The sequence below is a fragment of the Aquila chrysaetos genome, chromosome 5 (assembly GCF_900496995.4).
Source record: "Aquila chrysaetos chrysaetos chromosome 5, bAquChr1.4, whole genome shotgun sequence".
In the NCBI taxonomy this organism is placed as follows: domain Eukaryota; kingdom Metazoa; phylum Chordata; class Aves; order Accipitriformes; family Accipitridae; genus Aquila; species Aquila chrysaetos.
In genome coordinates, this window is record NC_044008.1 from 38,517,229 (window position 1) to 38,541,670 (window position 24,442).

Genomic DNA, 24,442 nt, shown 5'->3' on the forward strand with positions numbered 1-24,442 from the left:
GAACAAGGGGAAGACAGACTTAAGAATTAAAATCTCTCTTTGAAGTGTTTTGGAGCAAGGACTTACAGTTTCAGCAGCGACAGCCTGTGTTTTAGAGGCGGCAAAAGATATAATCTGAGAAAACCAAATTTGCTTAAATTAAAAGCCTCTGTAAAACACATTTGTAAGCATTCAGTAGATTCTTAATTCTTAAGATTACAAACTCTCTAAACACATACGAGCACATCTTCCATCTGCTGCCGTCCCTACAGCATCACCACTGCTCCCCACCCCTGGGTCAGGATTTCTTACTCCTCCTGTTCTGCACTCAGCTGAGATTTGAAACTCTGAGTAAAGAAAGGTCTTTTTCTGCTGGCATTATTCAAAATAGTTGCTGGTACACAGATAATCCAGGGAAAGCAAAAGGGTTAGAACCCCCCACCAAACTTATAAATGGAAAAAGCAGGGAATCAAGTAAAAAAAAAAAAAAAAAAAAAAGGAGGCATTAACACTAAATAGTATATCTGCTTTAAACAAAAACATATAAAATTTAAATTTTCTTCCCTTCCTCTAAAATAGTTCTGCTGGTTGCAATCAAATTCCAAAAATCAGTATTTTTTAATTATTATTATCTATGAAACTTGAATTTTATAGGCTCCTTTGCTATAACAATGCCTTCTTTGCATTAGAAAGCCCCATACTATCTTCTCCCACAGAACCAATGACTCATGAAGAGCAAAAACCAGAAAAAAGCTGTATGTGATGATGTAGAAGGGTGGTATTTTAATATACATTTTTTACTGCTTCTGTTGCTGCTGTTAAAGCCTGTGCAAGGGGCTGGACAGCCAGAGCCGGTATAGCTCTTAGGAAACAAAAAAATCGTATTTTTAACAAATGCCAGAATGATGGTTTCTTTCACCTTGCTACATATTCAGAAACCGCAACAGCTTATACATAGATAACCAAGATTAAAGCATCCTTTTCACTTCCAAAACCCTGGTTAAACCAGCAACTTTTTAGTCACCCTGCCACAATTTGTTGGGTTTTTTTAATTTTAAAAATAAATCTAAGGGAGCAATTTCATGCTACAAGCTGCCACTTGAACTTTATGGCTTTAAATACTGAAAAAAAAAATGGACTGCCACAAATGTAGTGCTTCACGAGCAGATGGGCCCTTTTGCTGTACAGCTCATGCACTGGATGCACCAGCTCTGAAACACTCATTAGAAAAAAAAACCTTCTTACTTCCAATTTCTTTTCAAACCTCAGGTCTTTCCCCTGCACGTCTCCCTGGACCTTCCTGGAGATGCAGGGCTGCCAGAAATAGTAAAACTCAGGCCTGTATTTGTGCAAAGTCCACGTTGGCACTGCAACGTCACAAATCTTCCAGGCTCTGGACTTGGTCCTGGAGCCAAAACCAGGAGAAATCTCCGGCTTCCTGCCCCCAGTATGTTAAGGCACTGGCTGTTGTAGGGGCAACATCAGCATTTAAGACATACTTATCTACCAGCACGTAATCTAATAGGGAACCTTCAATACCAAAAAACCATCCTGAATTGAGCAGAGGCTGCCATTGAGGTGGTCTGTCACAACGAAGCTGAGCTCAGTCCACTTTTTATTTATAAGGCTGGATGGGTTTGGTGCTCAGTGAAGGCTCAAGTTAAGGTACCCTTACCAAACACAGCTCATGATTTCATCTTCTTGACACAGCCCAGTAGGGAAGAGACACCAAGCTCTGCCCTGCTTTTGGACTCTCACCTCCTCGTAAAGCCAACAGATGACTTTGCAAGGCGCACGGTGAAGAGACGCCCACGTACTATGAGACAGGTCTTCATTCTGCTGACTCCACCTTCTTCCCCTCCAGTGCCGCCGCAGACCCTGAAGGCTGCTGTGGTGACCTGCCCTCCTGGCAGACGCTCAGTTAGCCTTTTACAGACATTTTTGCATGATCTGCTGTGATAAGAAGCTCCCCAGTGTGCAGCCAGCGATCCTTATTGGATTCAGTGTTTACATTGTTGACTAACCTAATATATGAGCATGAGCAAGAGCAAGCAATAGTTCAATTGTAACAACAAAAACTCAAATATTTGTAAGTTTTTCAGACTAACGGAAATAAATAAAGCCTGGACAATAGAGGATGGGTGGAAACAAATGCTGAAGGGCTTTGAAAGGCAAAAAGCACCAGTTTATTGTGCATAATTGCAGCAATATCCCAGTGATTGCACATCCCAGGTAGCAGAAGGCAAACAGATCCTGCTGAAGAAAAAGCCATCAAGATGCTGCTGGAAGCTACATGTTTTTAATCAAACACTTCCATAGCCAAGACAAGCATTTTCTGGAGTGTAGATCCCACTAACTCCAGGGAGATCCAGAGTAATACTGAAATGCAAAAGCCAGATCTTCTCCCCAATTACTTCCTCCAAACCAAACCAACCCTAGACTGTATCTGGAACAGCAACGGGCCTCTGACATTCAACTTTAAACATTTTTGACCCAAACAAAAACAGCATGAAGGACTCTTGTAACCAGTATAAACACTTCCACTAACATTTTGTTTAAAAAAGCCTGCATAAAATAAATAACCATTTCTGTGCAGTGCATCACTTGACACAGAGACTCAGAAAATTAGAAGAAGGCGGAAGCAAAGCAAAGCTCATCCCTTTTGTTATCACTTAGGAAGAGCACTATATTGATGCACTGATCAATTCCAGGTAAGAAATGATTCCCAAGTGGTATTTAAGAGACAGCTACAGATCTCTAAAGACTTTAAACATCTTAGCTTGTTGAGAGGTCTGCCCATCTTCCTTCACCGCTAATGCAAAGGACAAGATAGAATGATCCTGGACAAACAGAACAGAAAGGCTGGATGATGGATTTTTTTGGATACTGGCAGCCCTTATGACCAGTTCATCAAAAAAGCAATTAATATTACATTTTAACAGCCACTGAGCTTGCTCAGGAGGGATGCCGAGCATCACTCCATCACTACTACCTCCCAAGCATAGGAGGCACTGCATGCTCCTCTCTAGAAAAGTGTGGCAGAAAAACCCAAAGACCATTTTGCACAGAAAAAAATGCCCTTTCACGCATGCATATGGGAGAGCAGCAATCTATTTTGGGTCACTATTGTAAAAATGCAGCTTATGCAGGCTGCATGTGCCCAGAGCTGGGTTTTTGGACCCCACTTCCCAAGTACAGACTCAGTTAATGCGAAATGGACTTTAAAAGTAGAACTGGAGAGTAAGCGTAAGCACCAAACCAAATTAAAACCCTAACGAGGATTAAAACCCCATAGAGTTTAACTGTGACAGCACGTGCAACCCTTATCCTATTTCTTCAGCATTATACAAATCTATGAAACATCCATAAAGACATGCTGAACACTTCAGTTGGTCAACATGTTATTATTACACCTTCAACAATTTTTGGTCAACATAATGAAGTTAAATCCCAATTTTCCACCAGAGGACAACGTAGACCATGGGAGCAAGCTCAGTGTACCCACTCCAGATTTTCTAAAAGCTATGAGTACTTGAAAATGGGATGTTTAAATGCCATTTCTCAGGCACAACTCTGGAAAATTCATTGGAGCTAGAAGAGAAGGCTTGTTAGAAGACAACGACGACTTGTTGCCTTGTTGTTGGCGTAGAAGACGAATTGTTGCCTTGTTGGTCGTGGTCCTTTCTTTCTCCATTTTTTCAGCATTTGCCCTAGAGACTGTGTGTCTGTTTTTCTCATGATGGACATTATCAACATTATTTGCTCCCACTGGATAAACCCATTGCCAGTGCCTGTGTTCCCTACGAATGCAAACCTCCCACCCATCCCCCCAAAAAATCTTTACAAGCAACTCTCCTTGTAAACTTCCCAATAAGAACTTGCAATAGTCTCCAAAAATTTATTTGTTAAAATAGGAATGAGCTCGATACATTCATAGAAACTACCTATGGATTTTTTCCTCTCCTAGTGACCCAACGACTCTTCCATAACATGTACATGAACACACACATGTGCGGGTGTTTCCTGCCCTCTAGGAAGAAAACAAACAATGCATGCTCTCCTTTCAGACCCATATCAACAAATACTTACAAAAAACAATTAAAGTAATTCCAGGATGGCAAGAAACATTTCTTTCCGAGTGTGAAGTTTGCAAGCCTTGATGTAAAACACAAAGACAGGAGTTAAGTTATTTAAGTAAAGCCAGGCACCGCACAATACTTCACGTTTTCTGCTTGTGTATAATAGAAACGGAGATTCCTCTTCTCTTCAGGAAATAAGATATGAACACAGGAAGAAAGGAAATATCCCCTTCTCCCTTAGGGCCTTTGATAGACTTCCTATAATTTCTATACAAGGATGAAAGGTGCTTCCAATGAAATATTCAGGGGGAAAAAAAAAAGCAGCACTAGGATTCTTCCCCTTCAGGAAATCCCTCCAAAAATCAAATCTTTATGTATATTTTTAGTGGCTCTATGGGGGCTTTGTTTATTTCTTTTTCTTTTAATACATGGAATAAATTTTCAGTGCGTTACCCAATGAATCAATTGGCATTTCTGCTCACAGGGATTTGGCACTAAATCTCAGGAACCTGTTGATATCCTACCAAAAAAAAAATTTAGTGAGCTATTATCATACACAGGATTTGATTTTTGTTATCACTTGATATCTGTTTTAAAATCCTTATTAGCCATTCCCATTTTCCCCCCATTTATTCTCTAAGGTGAAATTCAGCTTCGTAATTACATTTGCACTTACTGTAACACAAATGTCTTATTCCAAGATAACTCAGAGGAAAAAAACACATTTTAATATCTACTGAATTTTGCCCATGGTATTTACCTAGCATTTTCTGATGATGCCTCCCTCCTTCAACCACTACTGTGGGTTTGAGCAATATAGGGGAAAAATAGGGGGAAAAAAACAGGAAAAAAATTTGTTTTCTTATTTGACTCAAAGCATCTATTCAACAAAATAGCACTGCATACATGAGTAAAGGATGAAATAAATCAGTTTCTATTCTAAGAAAAGCCACATTTATCTCTTTTTGTTTTTTTAAATATATATTAGCAATGCTTAGCCAGAGTGAAGAGCTATACTACTACTAGGGATAGGATTTATCTGAGATTAGAACAAGCAAAACCAAGAGCAATTCAAGCTCTCCTAATACACTTGATTTGTATCTCATAAAGGGGTCCAATGAACAGGAACAGAAGCCAATCCTCCATTCTCACTAAGTCTTGGACATGCAGTCAACTGAAAACAGCACACATAGGCATCTTGGTGATGATGATCTCTGCAGCAATCATGAATTACATGATGAAATAAAACAGCCTTAAAATACACTTTTATTTGAATAGGGCTTAGGGGTGCCAGCTATTAATAAGAACGCTAGTGTCAGAGAAGTAGCTACCGCATGTACTAAAATACTACTAAAATCCAATTTTTATCTCTGACACTGTTACTGCTCAATGAGGGCTGGAAAAAAAAACCTATGTAAGGTGGTTTCAGCTTGGGTTTGTAGTTGCATGGACAGAACAACTGCCAAGGGATGGCTTGTTGGGTCTGTCACTCCTGTTCCGAGATGGAGTGACATCTTAAGGAAGAGAGAGACACGTAGCTGTGAAGCAGAGCTAAATTAGGGAAGGAGCAGAAAACCGCGAGGATGGTAATGAAGTATAGTAGCACCGCATACAAAACCTGCCAGCACATTGCATCCTCTCTACAGCTCACCACCAAAGTTGGGAGAACATTTCTGGATTTGAAAAAAATAGATGAAAAACTATAGGTTGCTAGAATTAGGCAAGGTCTAAATCTTTTTGTCCAAACGCAGGTTTTAGTGTCTCACTCTTATCTCACATCAGGTTCAGCCTATTCAGTGGGTCCCAAGTCACACGTGTGTGCACACAGAGAATTATGGTTTCCTGCTGTTCTGCTCGCTTTCTATTTATGACCGAATACATCGTGCGTCTGGTTTACATTCACAGCCATGTCCTGCGGCGGGAGATAGATTAAGCAGCTTTTGTGGTTCCCCTTTGGGTCACGGGACATAGGCTGAGACAGGCAGGCTTAGCTTTTCTTTTTTTTAAACAGAGGCTTAACACCCAGAGGAAAGTATTCTTGCAGGATATCAGACTCTAGCTTAATCCCTATCTTGGCATCAAGGAGTATTATATCATACTCGGGCTGGATAAGTATGATGTAATTTTCCATACTCGTATTTTATCTTAGCATCATATTAAAATCCTGTCATTCTCGTGTTTGCTTTTCCTAAGAGAACTCAAATCATTAATACATCATGCTGACTCCAGCCTGCAAAAGGGTTTTTTTAATGATTTTTATGTTTGATTAAGGAGGAGGAAAAATATCTGTAAAAGCATCACTGGAAGAAGAGGAGTGAAAGATGCAAGATGAGTCTAATTACAAAAAAAAAAAGGAAAAGTTCATTTAAAAATGCTATAAACTTCCCTGCAAAGGCTCATTTTTATGTTTCACTTCTATAAACGTACCTGCAAACTACATACTTAAAAAAAACAAACAAAAACCAACCAACTCCCTAAGCCTTGCACTACCACAGCTGCTGGTTCCTGCCTTCCCAGCTGGCTGCCACATCCTGGCAGAAACCTTCCACTATCACCCCGGAGCCGGGAGTGTCCTGCCAATGGATTTTATCCAAGAGATGCAAGTGTCAATGATGTTTTCCAGAACTTATGGGTGGATTTTACAATGAGGAAAAAATAGACTGGAATGTCATTACAATACAATACCAAAATCATTCTGCAATACAAACTGAAACAAGAAGGCATTGCAGAATTTTTTCACTAAATCAGTTATAAAGTTCTCAGATTTAGAGAGATTTTTTTGGTACTAGTTTTCAACTTTACATATCAAACACCTTTTTTTTTAATTCTTCTTGTGCTCTCCCTTCTCTAGGGCCAGTCACCCAGTACCTTCCGTGGCCACCTTCCTTGGACCAATTTCCCAGTACCTTCACAATCACCTTCCTTGGACAAAGGTCCATCTCCAACCTGCTAGTCTGTATTACTCACAGGTAGTTTTAGCGGGTCTCCCAAACCATGCCAACACCCTTCCCAAAAAATCCCAGCAACAACGAGAGAAGTCAAATCAATGGGTTTGTCCACTGAGACAATCTTCCTGTGTCAATATGTCATCAGGCTGAAAAGAAAGTCCTTCAGAGCTACTAGCTTACCTGCTACTCTGGGAAATAAGAAGACATTAATCATTAATTATTAAAAAAAATCATTAATAACATTTTTAATATTGCACTCTTTTCATCAGGGGTTAACGTGTTCATCCTTACACTGCTCCCTATCTCGCATGCATTCCCAATGAAACGGCTCATGCCGTTCCTGTGCTAACAGGACTTCTGAGGAATAACACGGGAAGCGTCAGCATGCTCCTGCAACCTGCCCCCTCCTTACTCATTCTCCTGTTGTTAGATGGCTGTAAATGAGGAAAACGAAGTGGAAAATCTGAAACAAGAATGTCTTCTGTGGGTGTCGAGGACCCACCTATTGTTCTCAGCTGGTGGCAGCAGGCAGGACTTGGAAGAGGACAGATAGGACACCCATCATCCCCATCACAGACTAAAGCCAGCCTGCTATTTATTTTTAGAGATGTTTTGCAAGTCCCCATCTATAATATTGTCATATTGTAACTGACTATCTGCAATACAGTGCGGTCATGTTTTTCAGAAAAAAGCACCCAGGTTACAGTCAAAACCACACTAAACCAACAAAAACCTTGCTAGCGATTTTCTCAAAGTCTCAACTGTGGAGTCACACGGTTACAAGCATCATCTTCCTCAAAAGACTTCAGTCAAAGCCTTCAGCCTTCTGATTTGGATAGCATGGTTAGAAAATGTCATCTGTAACAAATCAAAAGAGAAAAGAAAGAAAAAACCCCACCCTCTCTTCATGAAATAAAACTCTTCCAGAAAACGAGTCTGGGGTTCTCACTTCTCCCCGTGGAAGAAAGGATGAGAGAAGACACTCACAGAGCACCCCTACTGAAAGGTGCTCACTAGAGTAATCATGAGCCCACCATAAAGAGCTGCAGAAGAACAGAATCACCAGGCAGCTGAATTTGTAGGATCTGCTGATGGCAAAGGTTTCAAACACTTTTTTCAGACAAAGAAGTCTTTTCCTCCACCTGTGTTCATCCAGAGTCTGTTCTACCAAAAGCATGAACTGAGATCCCATTCAGTCCGTGTTTTCACAGTGAAACTGGTACATAAACAAATTAATAGGTTACTTAGTAGCACAAGAAATAGATGTGTGACCTGACCTGAGAAGGAACATGTAGGCTACATTTAGGGAAATTTGCTCACGACTTTACAGGGACAATGTACCAGCATTCCTACCGTGAAGTCCAATGCATCGCCAAAATTAGTACTTGAGCTCTTATAATCCAAACCCCACCTTTCTGTTGGCCCTTCCCAAGCAGAAGACACTATCGTAGAAAAACTTGTTCTGCCAGTGTATCATCATCTTCACTACAGGCTTTTTTTTTCTTTTTGGGGAAGCTTCCTCAAAGAAAAGTTATTTCTTGTCACACCTCAGGTGCTACAGCTGTAGAGGCAAAGCCCCGTCCAGCCACAGGGCTTCTACACCTCCTCCTCCATCAAGCATTGATAAACAGCCTGAGGCTGAGAAGAAATCAATCTAAATTTATTCAGATTGGGATTATATAGAAAAATCCCATATTCCAAGCAACTGTTAAGTAACAAAAGGGACTCCGTGAAATTAAAGGTTCTTTTCAGTAATCAGATGTAATCAAAACAAGTCTCTAAAGAGTCGAGAATGGATCTGATGACAGAAAGGACAGCTGGAGTGGGGAGGTTGGTTACGGGCAGAGCAGTCGATGGAAAATCAGCATTTCCCTTCTGAAAGTCCTTATTTTGGACTTTGCTCAGAAATCTTGAAATCTGAATATCTTCCTTTTTTTCCTAGACATTAGTGCCAAGTAAATAGTATGAACACAGCTAACACACAAGAATTTCCGTGGTGGCACAGAGCAAAGGAGTGACCGTAACATCTTCTGCACATAACAGCTGGGTTCCCTGGGTGTTCGGATGTACATTGTCCATGATGAAGTTGTGCAGGTCTGGGAGACCCTCATAGAGACGAGCTCCGTTCAGCCAGATCTCAGAATCGTCTCCCATGAACCGCTTTGTGGGAACGTTAGGGCATATAATCATATCACAATGTGAAAAAATCATGAAAACCGGTTAAAAAAAGACCCAATGTCGATGGACGCTGTCTTCGTAATAAAGGAAGGATGGTGCATCCCATGAAGAAATACATGCAGGACATTAGTCCAATAAAACCACTAGTCTCATCTAATCCATATTCTGTCACCAAGCACAGCTGTTCCTTGCGTTTTGAAGGGGAAAATGAGAAACCTAATCCCACAAAAAAGGGGTTTTTTAAGTTCTACACTGACAGGTTGCCCTCATGTCCTAAAGCAGAGGCACTTGCTTTGCTCTTAAAAGCTTTGTGGAGTTTCAGTTTTATTCTATTAATATTTTTCTGTTAATTCTGCATACACTCATCAACATACCAGGTCTTCAAAGGAATCCTGCTAAGCTCCTGATGCTCATAACCTGTGGTGACAATGAGTCTCCTAAGCTAATGGGGTTTGATATAAGTAGGTGCTTCCAGCAGTTTTGCTGCTTTCTATTCCAGTAAGTGTCCCTGTCCTCATTCTTCAGGACTGAGAATTTTCATTCCACTTTCTTCACACTATTAATTACTTTGTCTCCTTCCCACATTTTCTCCTCTAATATTTTCAGTCTGTTAAATGCTCCTGATTAGTTGCAACTATGATCTTTTCCTTTGGTTGTTTTTTGCCTTTTTTTTTTTTTAACATCTTAGGTAATGTTATGCCATTTGGCTCTGGAACTCCATTCCTTTTCTCTTTATAATGGTCTGAAAAAGGCATTAGACAGTACCACTGCTAGTACATAAGCTAATGAAACATCGCTCAGCACTTTGCCGTAATGAAATACTTTTTTCCCCTTATTAAGGTCTGCTCCGCAAGGGTTCTCTATCTTGCGTCTCTGCCAATTAACCGTTACCATGCTGAAAATCAAATGTTCTCCCAAAGCTTAAGCCACTAACACAATGCAGTTTATCATCCAAAATAACCATCTTGTGATGGATATTCATGAACATGCCAAGTGTCTTGTATTCATCAGCAAGAAATTCATCCCAGGCAAAGAAGGTCAGGGTGAAGTGACACTTTATGACATGAAAAAAAATATTTAATGGCTTCGTGCCACCAGAAGGGAGAGATATGCCTGCTCCACTGCTCCTGAGCAAAGGTTCCCTCCTCTCCCCTTTTCTCCACCCAGCACAATGCTGGTGTTTACTAGACTTCTACTGAACTTAGCAAAAGGGCACAAACCCAACTCTACTTCCACTCCAAGGACCTTCTCTATGTTAGCTAACTGAGTCAGCACAGACTCAAGGATGACGAACATCTGAGACAATGAAAGGATGGAGCAAGGCTGTGCAGCCCTTGGCAAAGGCAGTCACACTAAAATCACGGTTCAATGCTTACTACCCTCTGCTTTTTTCTGCACGTAGCAGATTTTCAGGAGACTGAATATTTTGGTTAGCAAATCTGACCTGAATTGCGTAAGCGCTTTTCTAACTAATCATTAGCTGACTTCACATGGACCTATAGCTGCACTTATTTATGCAGAATAAAAAGCATTTCACAGATCCAATTGCAATTTGGGTGCTCTGCACACCGTCACAGAACAGTTCGATGGTGTCCTTCCATGGCCACATAACTAACTACCTGCATGTAACACTCATTTGCTAAATAGCATATAGCCATTTAAGCAAAGATATGATGGCACATTATATCCTATAAAAGCTTGCAAATAAAAATTTTCAAAATATCTTGGCATTACATAGAGTTTTAGCAGACCCCAAGAACTAAGGACGCTTAGGGCAGTGCAGAGGGACTTAAATATGCTTGCATCCCAGGTCTTGCTATCACAATATAGAAGAGTGCCATAGGGGCAGGAAATAACATACCTTTTTTTTTTTTGTGCTCCACATCTGCTTGCAGGGACCTCCCTGAACATACAATTCAGTCCCTTTCAGTTGCTCTGTTTTTTAAGATAGCCATTTTCCACTTACAATTATGAATACACATTAAGTTAAATACAAGACATATTTATGGTGACACTCATCACATCAAACAACCAGCTCCTAACAGCTTTCCAAAATTAAAGGAAGAGAAGAATCAGGTCACTTGTTGCCCAAGAAGTGGTCTCACATCTTCTATTTCCTTTCTGTTGGGCAATTTCATATCAGACTTCTTCCAAAAGTGTGAATTAATTCATTAACTAACCCTTAGGGATAAAACATCTTTGGTCACAAATGGCTGAAAATTATAAAGATCTGTTAAAACAAAATCTTTTTGCAAAGTAATTCGCTTAAGAAATACCAACAGAACTAAATGAATTGAAAGCATCATGGAAAAATCTGTTTTCTGGAGGGCCGTAAAAGAGGATTCACTAACAGATGTATTTACTTTGATAACGAGTTTTTCCTCATCTGATGAAGAACACGGAAAAAATGCAGAGACTGGTGAAAAACAGAGAAGCAGGTGACACACACCAGCCTGATAAGCAGAACAAATGGGATGGAAACAAGGTGGGGATGGTTGAGGAGCTCAGACGCAAGGCTTGTCTCCAGCGTGATGGAAAGGGGGAGTGAGAACCACCAGTCAACATGTTGAACAGATTTGAGAGAGGTATATTACTGTATTAGTCAAGGCATAAACTACTGGCCTTGGAGCCTTGCAGTAAGCTGAAATGGAAAAATCATGAATTCTTTGAATTATTCAGACAGAAGCAGGAAGACAGACATCGCCCAGAAGGGCAGCTCCTTGCACAGATTAAGCTTAAGATGATGCTCAGATTACAAGCAGGATCAAGAGAAAGATTTTTAACAACCCCCAAGTTCTCCACAAATATTTGATTAAAGTGCTCTGCTCCTGCATCATCGGCGTGTTTCCTTCCAAACATCAGTCAAGCCGCCTAATATTTAGTGAGTCTGGTTTTTTTTTCTTTTAAATACCTGAATTGTGGCTGATGAAACTTTCCTACCTCAGTAGGGAGACTGCAAAAATGCACATAATAATATATGAAAAACATGCCCAGAGTCTGGAGTTGAGGAGCACTTGGGGAAGGACAACAGCAACCCTCAGCGTGTGTTATTATTCTGCTACCATTAAAATCCAATTTTTCCCTATTTCATCTACATGCCTGCTATATTTTACCTTATTAGGAAGAATACTGTGGCTGCAGAGAGATGCCCAACGTTCAAGACAGACCTGGGTCAAAATACTCTAATCATCCCAGACACCACTGACGGCTCTCTTGCTCCCATAGTCAAATCTCTTTTTGATGTATCCTTACCACTGCATTTTATTTGCTAAACAAAGTGGACTTGGCCAGCTCGCTGTTACTAAATACTGCCCTCACCCTGCACAGATACACCGTGATTTCTCTGGAAATTCATTAACTGCTGCTAGCTCCGTCAATACACCATCTCGCTCCTGATAAAGACAATGACAGCTGTTTTGGACAATGAACCAAGACCTCTGAACACAACTGCAGCCTTTCATGTCCATGCAGCCTTTTTTCTAAGTTTATCTACAGTGTAAAGCTTCTAAACCTTAGCACTAGACCAAACTACGCAGTCGTTTCAAACACTGCATTAAAATACCATCCAGCTACTATAAAAGGAAAAATGAATGGTTCCAGGAGGCAGCTCTGTGGCAGACAAGCCAGCGTGGCTCTGAAGATAAGATGCAGCTGCCAGAGGTAAATATAAGCATTATTTATGGATGTGGTGTCCTTGCTCATTTAAATTTCAGTGAGCACTGGAGATGCAGACCAAGAATGGACAGGCAGCTTTCCCCGCAGGGCTGCAGACGCATGGGGTCTACAATCAAGCCCACATTTGCCATCGGTGCCACAGCAAGGAGAGGTCGCTACTACAAAGCAGTGGTGATTTTTACCTTCAAAACCAGGTCTCTCCTTGACTGCCTCCCCTTAATTTCAGAAATACCAGTAGCTCCAGCAACACAGGGATGTACTCGAATGGTAATACCATGATCAGACATAACCTCTTAACAATATACCATGATTTACTGAATGATCAGAAAAACCTGATGGTACATTATGCTTTGTGGGGTCTTCTTGAAGAACCACATGCTCATTCTGTAATCCTTGTTATACCATGAGGGCAGGATACACGGACTACGCACCAAGAAACAATAGATCTCACCTTGAAATGGGAGCTCAGTTCACAGTTTCTCTGCTCCTGGCTACGGCCCTGCTTAAGCAGCTGCTGCTATCACATATCTTGTACCCTCCTGGGTGAAATAAAGTAAAACGAAATCTGTATGTGCTGGGAAGAACTTGCTCAGCTGAAGATGACGGCACAGGAAACTGCTAGTACACAGGAGGCAGCGCTTTTGCTTTGTTAGAGTCCTACCTTCTTGTGGGACTTCATTATAGTATTTTAACCCGTTAACCTGATTTAGATCCTCCAAGGTCATCCAGCAGAACAATTGTATGCAGGCAAGAGTCAAAAAATCTTGACTTATTAAAAGAAACACAGAGTTGACAAAGCCAACATTTCTGCCTAACTTAAAAATGGCACACAACTCATGGGTGCAAAGCCCAACACAACTCATGGGCGCAAAGCCATCAAGAAAAGTCATAAGTAAAGAAGTACAATACGAATAAACAGAGATGAGATGGTTGCTAATTGCAGCTGGCTCCTTCAACACTGTAGGCTTCAGGCTGCTGGGATGTCTGTCAGCAGGTTGTCCCCACAAGGACATTTTGCAGTACCTTTTACCCAAGCATCAAGATGTGCCAGAATAAAATATCTAGTTTTACATAAATTACTGCAAAGATGAACAGAATAAACCCAGGAAGACAGCCTGATATAAATTTATAACTGTCATGAAGGAGAATGTTTCAAACGAGGAGTTGCCAAGTGCTCAAACCACTGTTTCAGGAAAAAAAAAAAAAAAAAAAAAAAAAAAAAAAAAGGAGCCCCAAACCACAGGACAGTGTTTCTAATCAGCGTACAATAACAACGCAGTGAGCAAGCATGCAGACAGAGAGGAATGCGGCATCACTGCAAATCCAACAAAGGCATCCTCTCCATGCGCTTGTGGGGCTACAGCTCTGGAAAATGGAAGAGAAAAAGCTTGACTTCGTATAATATAGGCCAGTCTCAGCTCTGATGCCTCCAAACCGCGGAAGGAAAGGATTACTTCAGGCCACCTGCGTCTCCTCTGCCTATTCAAGACTATTAAGGGGGGGTGACAATTGTCATGGCACGACCCTGAGGTTACAGATCTCATAGGAGCCAGGCTGGGATCACAGAATGATCACATTAGCATTAGCCATTTCATGGGAAGTATTTCTATGTCAAGTTGTCATCCACATACATTCCAACACTGTCTGATGAAAGGGATCAGCAAACATCAGCCCCTGTGCAGAGCACAGAAAGTGAAACGATGCCTGAACCCCTATGGGCAAGTCCAACCACCTGTACAGAATATGGTATGTGTCTCTTTAGTGTGGAGTACGTGCACATAGGAACCTCATTAAAGCTCAAGAACCCACCCCAAATGTAAGATCTCAAGGCTTTTTACATAAGAATGTTTCTTTCAAATTAAAGCCCCATACTTCTAACTCCTCGCTAATAACCCAAAATTCATAAAGAGGTAGAAGACAACGAAGAAATCCAGGTCTGGAAGTGTCTCATCTACAGAGCCAATGGCTCCAAGAGGAGACACAATCTCAACAACAAACTTTCCCAATATCCTGAGCGATTTAATCAGTGATGTTGGAGGTAGAAGCTCAATGCTACTTACTCCCACTTCACCCATAGAGTCCAATAATTTACTATTTCCACTCACAGCTTAGACAACAGGTTTCAGAACCAAATAAAATTTCTTAGAATTCCTTCTTTTGCTGAGTTTTCCCTCTTCTTTTAATAACTGCTACACTGTGCAGGTTGCCTAAATAAAATTGTTCAAACCCTTGGAAGGCACTTGGTAGATCCAAGCTGTTCTTCCTGATGGTGTAAAAAAGCAAGGACATGCCAAAATGATGGTTTTTACAACTCTTTTTTGAGAGCCACTACAGTACAGTCTTTTCCAGACAAACTCCTCTGAAACTTCCAGTGTATCAACAAGCTATGCAAAAAACATCAAGCTTTTCAACATCTGAAACATAAAGTAGCTGCTACATAGATCATTGCTCTATCAGGAAAAGCAGCTGCCTATGAGTTATGGGAGTTGTGGTGGGACAGTCACGTCTGAAAAACCTCAATCACTCTATCCATTTGAGCCAACTATAATGCTCTTTTGTAAAACACAGAAGATGAATAACCAGCCCTTTGGTTCCCAACAGTGCCAACAGTCCAATTAGTCATGAGTGGGATTATCAGACATCAGTATTCTTTGTAAAGTCTCAAAATGTCAAATGAATCCTACTCTTCCTTCCTCATTCCGATGGATCTGAATCTAAGTCACCTCTCCTATGCCCTGAGACAGAGGAAGACCAGGAGAAGACCTCTTATCATGGTGAGGTTCCAGTTAAAGCATCTCAAGTTCTGCTCTAGTATGTCAAGCATGAGCAAGTCAGTAGTGAACCTGCTACCAGAGAGAGGTCACTGTCAGGTAAAATTTGGTGGTCAGGATATTAATGTTGTAAGGACAGTGGAAAAAAAAAAGCATGAGTGGTGCCTATTTTTTCTTAAACACAATTCATGGCTTCTTACAAAATTATTTCATCATGGAGATTACATCAACCTTTCCTACCAGACCCTTGTGCTCCTTTGTCTTTCCCCACAGTCATCACAATCATCACACCCTGATCTTTCGTTTCTTGTACTAGATATTGGTGACAAACCTTTATAAGTGAATACCTGAGAGTCATGAGCACAGACATCACAAAAAACATTTTGGAAAGCACCTGAGAAATTCACGCTTAGCCATTTTAGGTAGCAAGAGGGCCTCTTTGATCTCAACAGAAGGAGTATCTAGGTAAGTCTGTTTCAAGCTGTTTCAATACAAAACCTGGTGGCCCAGGTTAAAATATTAAAAGAAACAGTTTAATCTAACTTGCGAAGTTTTGCAGCAAGGTGGTTGAAGGCAGATTGCTGTGCGTTGTTCCATCATCACAGCTGTTGGGAAGTAACCTCCAGCAGAAAGGTAGTTATAGTTACGTTGTAAACTTTTCTAGCAATTTCTTAAGTCTGTGCCCAAGATGCAGGAAAAAAAATACAAATACCACTTCTATTATATGTCCATCACAAAGACATAGTAAGAGCATTTGTATGCCCTTTGTTAGGGGAGATTCAAGCCTTGCACAAAGGCAACACTTAACTTTTAAATATTAAAGCTCAGTAAACACACAATCTCAAAAGGGGAGAAAAGTTGTTTTTTTTTTTCCTGGAAAAAAGGAATTAAAGTATCTACAGCTGACCCTAATGACAACACATCATGAGCTTGCTTACTTGTGACACAACAGACTGCTCTCAGAGACTTCACTCAAGGTGTTGCAAATTCTGATACAACCACATGTCAACAAGGGGAACCGAGGGACTGAGCGTGGTGTGATGGCATGCTCAACGTTCTTAAACTGGGGGAGGAGGATACAAGAACACTAGATGCAGAAACAGCCAAAACAAGTATTGCAGCAGAATAGAGCTTATATACTTTGGAGAATATAAGAAGAAAACAGAGGTGTTTCTGTTTTCCTGCCACAGAATATAATTCAAAATTCCTGCAAACCACATATTTAGGAAAAAAACACGTTTGCTGACATTGTAATCCTGAGACAGACCATAACAGAGAAGTTAAACATTTCACGCGGTGCCAGCCCCATGGTTAGCAGTGGCGCAGACTACACTCAAGTTTGAGAGCGGTTGATGGAGTTGTGGCTGCTCCAAGGACCCAGGTTGTGAGAGGTCTGAAGAAAAGATAATAGGAATCTCCTACAGAGGATCTCCAGCTCCTCCTGTACAAGAACCATGACTAATGTAGGCACTTAGGACCCCACCAAAAATGTCGTGTAGGTCTTAGGTCACCACTCTGCTGTGGGACGAATCAATGCTACAGTTTAAGGAACAACATATGAAGACTACTACTTCTATCATACACACTCAGCAATGCACACTTCTGCTTTGAAGAACACTTACACAACTGTAAGTCATTAAAACAGTTAAAGACTATCACAGAATACAGCGCTAACCTGCTCTCCAGGAATGGCATAGAAGGTAAAGTCAATCATTTTCCAGATTCATACACATTAGCTTCTCCTACATTATTTTTACATAAATACTGGAAAAAAACCCTCTACCAGAGCTGAGTGTACATCTCAAAGCATTGAAAACCATCCCAAGAGCTGCCTTTTAATAATAAGCATCATGTACAGACCTCTGCCAGTTTGTATGGTAAGATCAGCTTCTCTCCTACTGTCACTGTCTTTCTGGTAACCAGGGCCTCAAACAGCATCTCTTCTTTCACCTAAAACAAAAATCTGGATATTAGTGATTATTCTAGGAATAATTTTTTTAAAACATAATTTTTTTAAAAAAATTAAAATTTATAAGTGTAAACTTTTTCATAGATTTAATTTTAAAATAAGTTTAAAACATTTTTGCCAGCCCTTGCAGAGTTAATGGTTCAATGCATAAGAACAAGCTAGCTATTGGGAGGAGACAACTCAGCACATAAACCCAGCATCAGAAACCAGACACCATGGTATTCAAGAGAACCTGATTTTCCACATTCAGTCATTGCATTTCTAGCAATTTCCCATTGGTTTCCTTCCTTCCCAGTGCAGCTCCTCCCTCCCACACTTTTTGCTGGCAAAATAGGTCAACTTTCTAGTGTTGTCAAGATGACATCATACAAATTACTCCACAAATAAGCAAAATAGTGTCATCCATTTAAGAGATATCCAAGTGGGGGGGGGGGGGGGGGGGGGGGTGGGTGTTTTTCAGGGTGGGGAGGAATTATGAGGAGGAAGAAACCTTTTGAAAAGCACCTGATATTTACTCTGCTATTTGCACCTGATATTTACTCCCTAAAGACGCCAGTTCCTGGTGAGGCGACAATCTCTAATCAGCTGTAACAGAAACCAGTTTGCAGAAAAAAAAATCAGTTGTGTAAACACAGATATTTCAGCAAATAGGTAAACGGTGCCGACAAATTAAGCAATGCCTGCCATGAATTGTTGGGAAAAGCCTCTTTACCAAGCAGTTTCAAGTCCCTTTTATTTTGACACTCCTGGAAAAATTCTGAAGCATTCCCTCTCTACCAGAATAGACAGTGAAAGGCTTATACAGAAGTTAGACCTAAATACTTTGCATCGTTGACTGCTCTTTACTAAATATCAATGCCAAAAAAAGAAATTGTTAGTCTGGGTGAAAATCTCTGAGCCCAGAGTTAGTAGCTATGGATTGATACAGAGATGTTGTTGCTTCAGAAGCCACACCGAAGTCTATACAGGCCGCTTATCCTAACTGAAGGACTCCATGCAGACACCAAACCTGTTCAGAACATCACTGATGAAGACTAGAAGCACCAAATCCACATTTCTGAAGCCATCTAAGGCCATATTTTTATCCCAGGTAAACCATTTATGGTTTGATGCGGATGATGGGAAACTTAGTGGTTTATGTACTTTGGCTTATTGGTTTAATCCAGTAATTAGTATGAAGAGCAATGCAAACAAGCCAGTTGAACTTACGAAATTTCACAAACCATCAGCATAATTATGCCATTCTGTACAAAAAACTACTTTCTACCAAAAATACTGTCATGGGAGTCTCCCTGCTAAACTCCAGTGCATTTTTATATAACTGACTTTTCCTGCAATACCCACTAACAAGAACTTGTTGCTGTGGTGCGGAAAGCAGAAAACATCAAGTCACCTGTATACGACTTTCACCTACCAGCAAGGTCTATGTCGCTGGAAATCGAACGTCAACACCTTGAGGTTTGTTTCATTAGTCCTCAGTAATGCTGTAGAGCCCCTAGTTCCTACGATCTGATTTTATGTTTCAAAATCAAGCAGAAAAAAATAATCTTCTGGTTTATCTGGAAATCCACAGCAAGTTTTCATATTTGGTTTCTATTCCTCTACATTCAGCAAAATGGTGATTTTTTTAAACTTCAGCTCTGCAGGCAAAACGTGGACACTTTTCCAGCAGCTTGTGACTGCAGGACCATCGGCTGCCCTCCCTCAGTTGCACAGCTTGGAACAAAGGTGAGTTTTACACCATCCATTATCCCACACAAAGGAGGGATGCTCCAAACCCTCAGCCAGCACGCTGGCTTTTTTTAATTATCAAAGGCAACAAGGCAGAGGGGTATCAGATGGTTACTAATCAAAACAGCCCAATGTAATACTCCTAAACAACCTAAATGCTTCCAAGTCCCAGATTTGTTAGCTAACACAGGGATTTTAAACAGTTTAAACCATTAGCTATGCCATCCCTCACCATCCAGATCTAATGTTCACACCGGTTTCCTTCTCCCTCTGCTCTCCTGATGGATGAGACCTGCAGATGTGCATCCTTCATCTCCAGACCTGCTGCGAGCTGACCTGGAGAGATCGCATCGAACCATCTTCTCATACAAAAACATACTTGGCAAGGATGGGAACATAATCCCTGCATCTCCCTGGGTCTCTGCCTGCAATTACCACCCAGTGGAGCTTGATCTTGATTGCTTCATCACCTCCGAGAGCCAACACCACGGGTGCAGCCAAATTATCCTAATTTTCATTTAAGGTCACAGCTTGAAGGTAGCTGACTCCTGATGCCAGCGAGGAGCCATAGGAGCTTTCTAAAGATAAAATTGGCACATGCTGATGACTAAGGACACCTGGTACATGGAGATACTTGCAGCTTCCCCATCACGAACATCCTATGCTTCCTCCTCCAGTAAGCGTGATACACTAAAAAAGAGACAAAAACCATCCTAGCAGATTAGCAAAGAGGAGAACACAACTTATTTCTTTATTTTGTGCCCTGGGAGTTACACTTAAAAGTTACGTTTCATGGATTTTTGCTTTCTGGTGCTAAAGGGCAAGTCCTGCTCTCCCTCTTAAAAAAAGCTACATGGCCCATGAGTTTATATCTTAATTACAGGGACAAAATACAGATTTAAGACTTCACTGCCACATGCAAGTCGAACCAACACTGAGAGGGCTGGATGACTAGAGCTCTAAAACTCAGTGAAGGATGACCTGCAATGCTGCCACGGCTATAAACGTCAGCAGAGTGTGGCAGGGAGCAGACAGCCAGTGGGCTCCCGCAAGGGCTGGGCTGGAGCCAAGGCAGGCGGAGATTGCTTCTCCAGTAATGCTGGGGTATTATGTTATAGCAGCTGAAGAAAAATGAACCATTTCCAACTTGAGAGCAAGAAAACATTGCTTTTTGTCTCTCCTCCCATATTTGAGAAAGGGATTACAGCATTGAGCGCTCGTTCAAAAGCTGCCTGGTGTGGAGTAACAGAAAATAAATTCAGATTTCTATCAGTTCTTCTTGAAAAAGATCTGAACCTTCTCTTCAGACTTTCTTTCAAACAACCAGAAAGTTATCTGCCTTGAGTTCTGGCTCAGAGCTTCGCATCCAAGGAAGATGAAGATGTCCCTGCTCATTGCAGGGGTGTACTAGATGAACTTTGGAGGTCCCTTCCAAGCCAAACCATTCTATGATTCTATGATCCCCAAACTTTGTCCAGAAAATGGATCCAGAAGAGAAGGCTGGATGCAAGCACTGGCTGCTTCGTAATCCTCACCTCCCTTTTGCTCCCCAATTACTTTCCAAGATGTTTATCACACGAGGAGCACGTCTGTGAAATCCTTCTGGGAAGCTGAAGACAATTTTTTAGCAGAAAAAAAACTTGAGCACATAAATCTCCCATGGAGGTAGACATTAGCTCCAAAAGCTAACATCGTCAATGCAAAAAGAGATCTGGCAAAACTAATTTAAGACACTTGATAACTTTTATTTACCTTTATTTGCATTGAGACTGGTCACCTAGGCCTAAAAACTGAATACAAAACTGCTCCACTGAGTGAAGACAGAATGTGCCTTCCTTACTCCATGCTCCATCCACGGAAATAATTTCCAGTATTAGTAAATGTACACAGTTAAAATGTTCCTGCTCTTCTAAAGGAAAAAAGGTCAACTGACACTAGATCATTACTGATAGATTGCTTTTGTTAATAAGCCTGCAAACGAGCCTTTCCAGGCTTTTCCCCAGAAACACAAAAGTCTCCCCTAGTTTTACACAATCCTCTACGATTTCTGCAGAGGACCCGTGATATTTGCAGCACTTGCACAGGACTCCGCGTCTGCTCAATCCATCAGGCAACCTTGACATCACACTACGGCATGGCATTTCAGCAAAGTTTAAACAAAGGCCATGAAAAACCTGCCAAAAGCCTCACATAATCCACACGCTATGTCTATTCTAGAAAAAAAAAAAAAAAAAAAAGGAATCAGGGTCTTACTGTAAATGAAACAATGATCTGCAGAGTCTGGCCAAAATCCTATATTGCAGTTTGCTTTTTCAACAAATGCTGGTCTGAATGTTTCAATAAACCAAAAACATATTGGACAGTGTTGTTGGTATCTAAGAAAAGTCAAATCCATCGCAGATCATAATCTTGTTCCAGATTCCTTAAAAAAATCTGCATACTAGCTTCATTTTATAGGGACACAGATCTTGTTAAACAGAGGAAGGATAGTTGTTCAGTGTTGTTGCATTAACTGCTGCAGTGGGGAAATTCCCCCAGGTTGTCCTTAGAGGCTCAGAGGGTCCAACATAAACCAGCTAGCTCATGATAATTTGGGCCAGACTTTTCTTCAGAGAGGGAAAACACCTTAGCTTTGCATCCTGCACATCGGTGCTGTGCAGGAGGACCTCTGCATCCCCTCTTCTTGGCTGGTCTCAGAGATGGCCAATTCAGCTCCTGCTTCTCAGAGCCCTTCCACCAATTCCAGTTGGACTTTTTTCTTCTCTTTTCCATGCCAAATCCTTGACTGAACAAATCCAGCAAGTCATTTAAGGAAAAAAACCTAAACCAAAACACCCCCCAAAGCAAGTATCAGATCACAGCAGATATCGTTTCTTCCATCATTTTGCTACACTCAAGACCATCCTGCCAAGCACCCAGTGGCTGTATGAAAAGAAGTTAAACTATTTGTCAACTAATGTTATTTAATTCCAAGATGATTTTTCAGTCTTAGTGAGTAATGCCAAGATCTAGAGAGGGGATTAATAACTTTTTCAACGCAATTCATATTTTCAGCAACAATAGTGTGAAAAGCAAAACTGTATACTGTTCAGTGACCACAAAAAAAACCGTACTAAAAATAATTACCCAAATGAGACAAAAAACAAAGTGTCAAATGTTTCAACCAGTATTTTTGGTCTCTGGCTGAGAAGAATTCACTACACTTAATTTGGAGAGTTGTAAGTAGCTAACTAATGAATAAAGTGCAATGGATGCTCTTTGTAATGATGTTTCATCTGTTTGAACCCAGTAGTCCTCCGTTTTGGTCAAATCTGAATAAGCATTATAAGATCTGTTCAGGTCTGCAAAGAAACAGAAACCAAGCATTTCAGAAAGAGAAACCAAGCCTCTTCCGAAAATGAGATTATTGGCTTTATTTCAGCTGATCGGGGAATGGGTCTATCTGAAAGTTTACACTTGGAGGCAACCAATGTCTCCAATTCCATTGCTAAATTACCATATAAATGCAACTTTAAGGACAAGCTACACCATTTACCCAAATGTATTTGGGTATATATCTGTATATTTTGGTATACCCAAATACCCAATGTATTTCACAAGATCATACCTGAGATTTGCATTGTCCTGATCTAATTAACAAGCATTTTATACTGTATACAGTCATTTAGCTTGCAAAAGACTTACCAAGATGAACAGAAACCTATCACTGCGCTCAGGTACACCAGATTCTACTGCTTTTTCAAAATGGTGAAGTTAAATACTTATACATACCTTTTTTTTTTTTTTTTTTTTTTTACATATTGTTGACACTATCTGCAAGTGAGCATGGTATCCATGCTCTATGTTGTACCAGACCATGGCACTAAGCCACCACTGGATCTACATGGCTCAACCGATGCATCATTTCACATGTACACGTGCAAAAAATAACTTGATACCTTACAGCATGCAGATGTTGCAGAAGAAAGCCAGGGCAAAGACCCAAAGTCTAGAACTATTTCAGATCTCTTAGTCACTCTCTTATTTAAAGCTTTTTTAAAAGACAACTACTTCTTAAATGACTTGGCACTCTTGCTATGGCCATTTTTAAGAGGGTAAGATCAACAACATTCTCCTCCAAACTCATATTTTCCTTCTGTTTATTTCTGCAATCTCCAAGGCCAAGATGCAAAGAGCATCCAGCTGCTTATAACCGTATTTTACAGAAGCTTTACCCTCCCTAAATTCAAAGCATTAATGAAAGTGCTATGAAAATCTGTGAGAGCCAATTCCCGATTTCTTTAGGTAGTGAGATAGCACAACCATTATTTAAGGGAAGGAATAGGAAGAGCATCACATGTACACAAAATGACAAGTTATCTTCTGATGCTATCATAAAATTAGCAAAAATTAACCTTCCACACCATCCAGCGAGTACAAAGGGATAAAGATAATAGCTGTTTTAACCATCTACAAGTATAACATTTCAGTATCCTTTGGAGTTAAAAGTGGTTTAGAGCATCTCAAGAAAAGTGAGACGGTAAGGAGAGCTTCTGACCACCTATATACACATCAAGACATGTTGAGCCCAGCTCTTGAATGCGTAACAGAAGCACAGGACAAATGGGCTCACTGAAATGAAGACTTTTCTCATGAACAAGTAATGCCACAGCTTCGTAACCTGCTTGGGCTAACAGAGCAGCTCTACTAAGAACTTACATAGTACTTCTGCACTGATTTACAGAATTGGATACGGCCCTGGGCCATCTGGGCCGAGACATATAAACCCTTCTGAAATTATATTGGCACAGCGGTGACTCACAGAGGACAAAGTGCTTTCAGTAAAAGGTCTTAAAAGCAGATAGCATCAACAGGTTCACAAAAGACCTAGATAAATGCATGGATAATACGTCCATAAATAGGTACTAAAGGGATGAGATGCACCCTCCAGCATCTCTAATACAACCTTTGTGGATGCTGGCAGGGTAACAACAGACAGTAAAACACGGCGAGCAAGCTCAGCATCTCCTACAGCCACCACCTGAACCAGAAGAGCGAGCTGATGGTCTTACAATTGCTCTAGTTTCTTACATAAATATTGGAACAGATTTCAGGAGCATCAGGGAATTTTGG

General features: G+C 40.8%; 1 protein-coding gene across 1 annotated transcript in view; it reads right to left on the reverse strand.

Moving 5' to 3' along the window:
* MYO9A (myosin IXA) overlaps positions 1–24,442 on the reverse strand; it is a 190,659-nt gene that overhangs the window by 84,175 nt on the left and 82,042 nt on the right. The window contains 1 exon segment of the mRNA XM_030013971.2: positions 17,491–17,580. Coding sequence (XP_029869831.1) covers positions 17,491–17,580 — 90 coding nt within the window.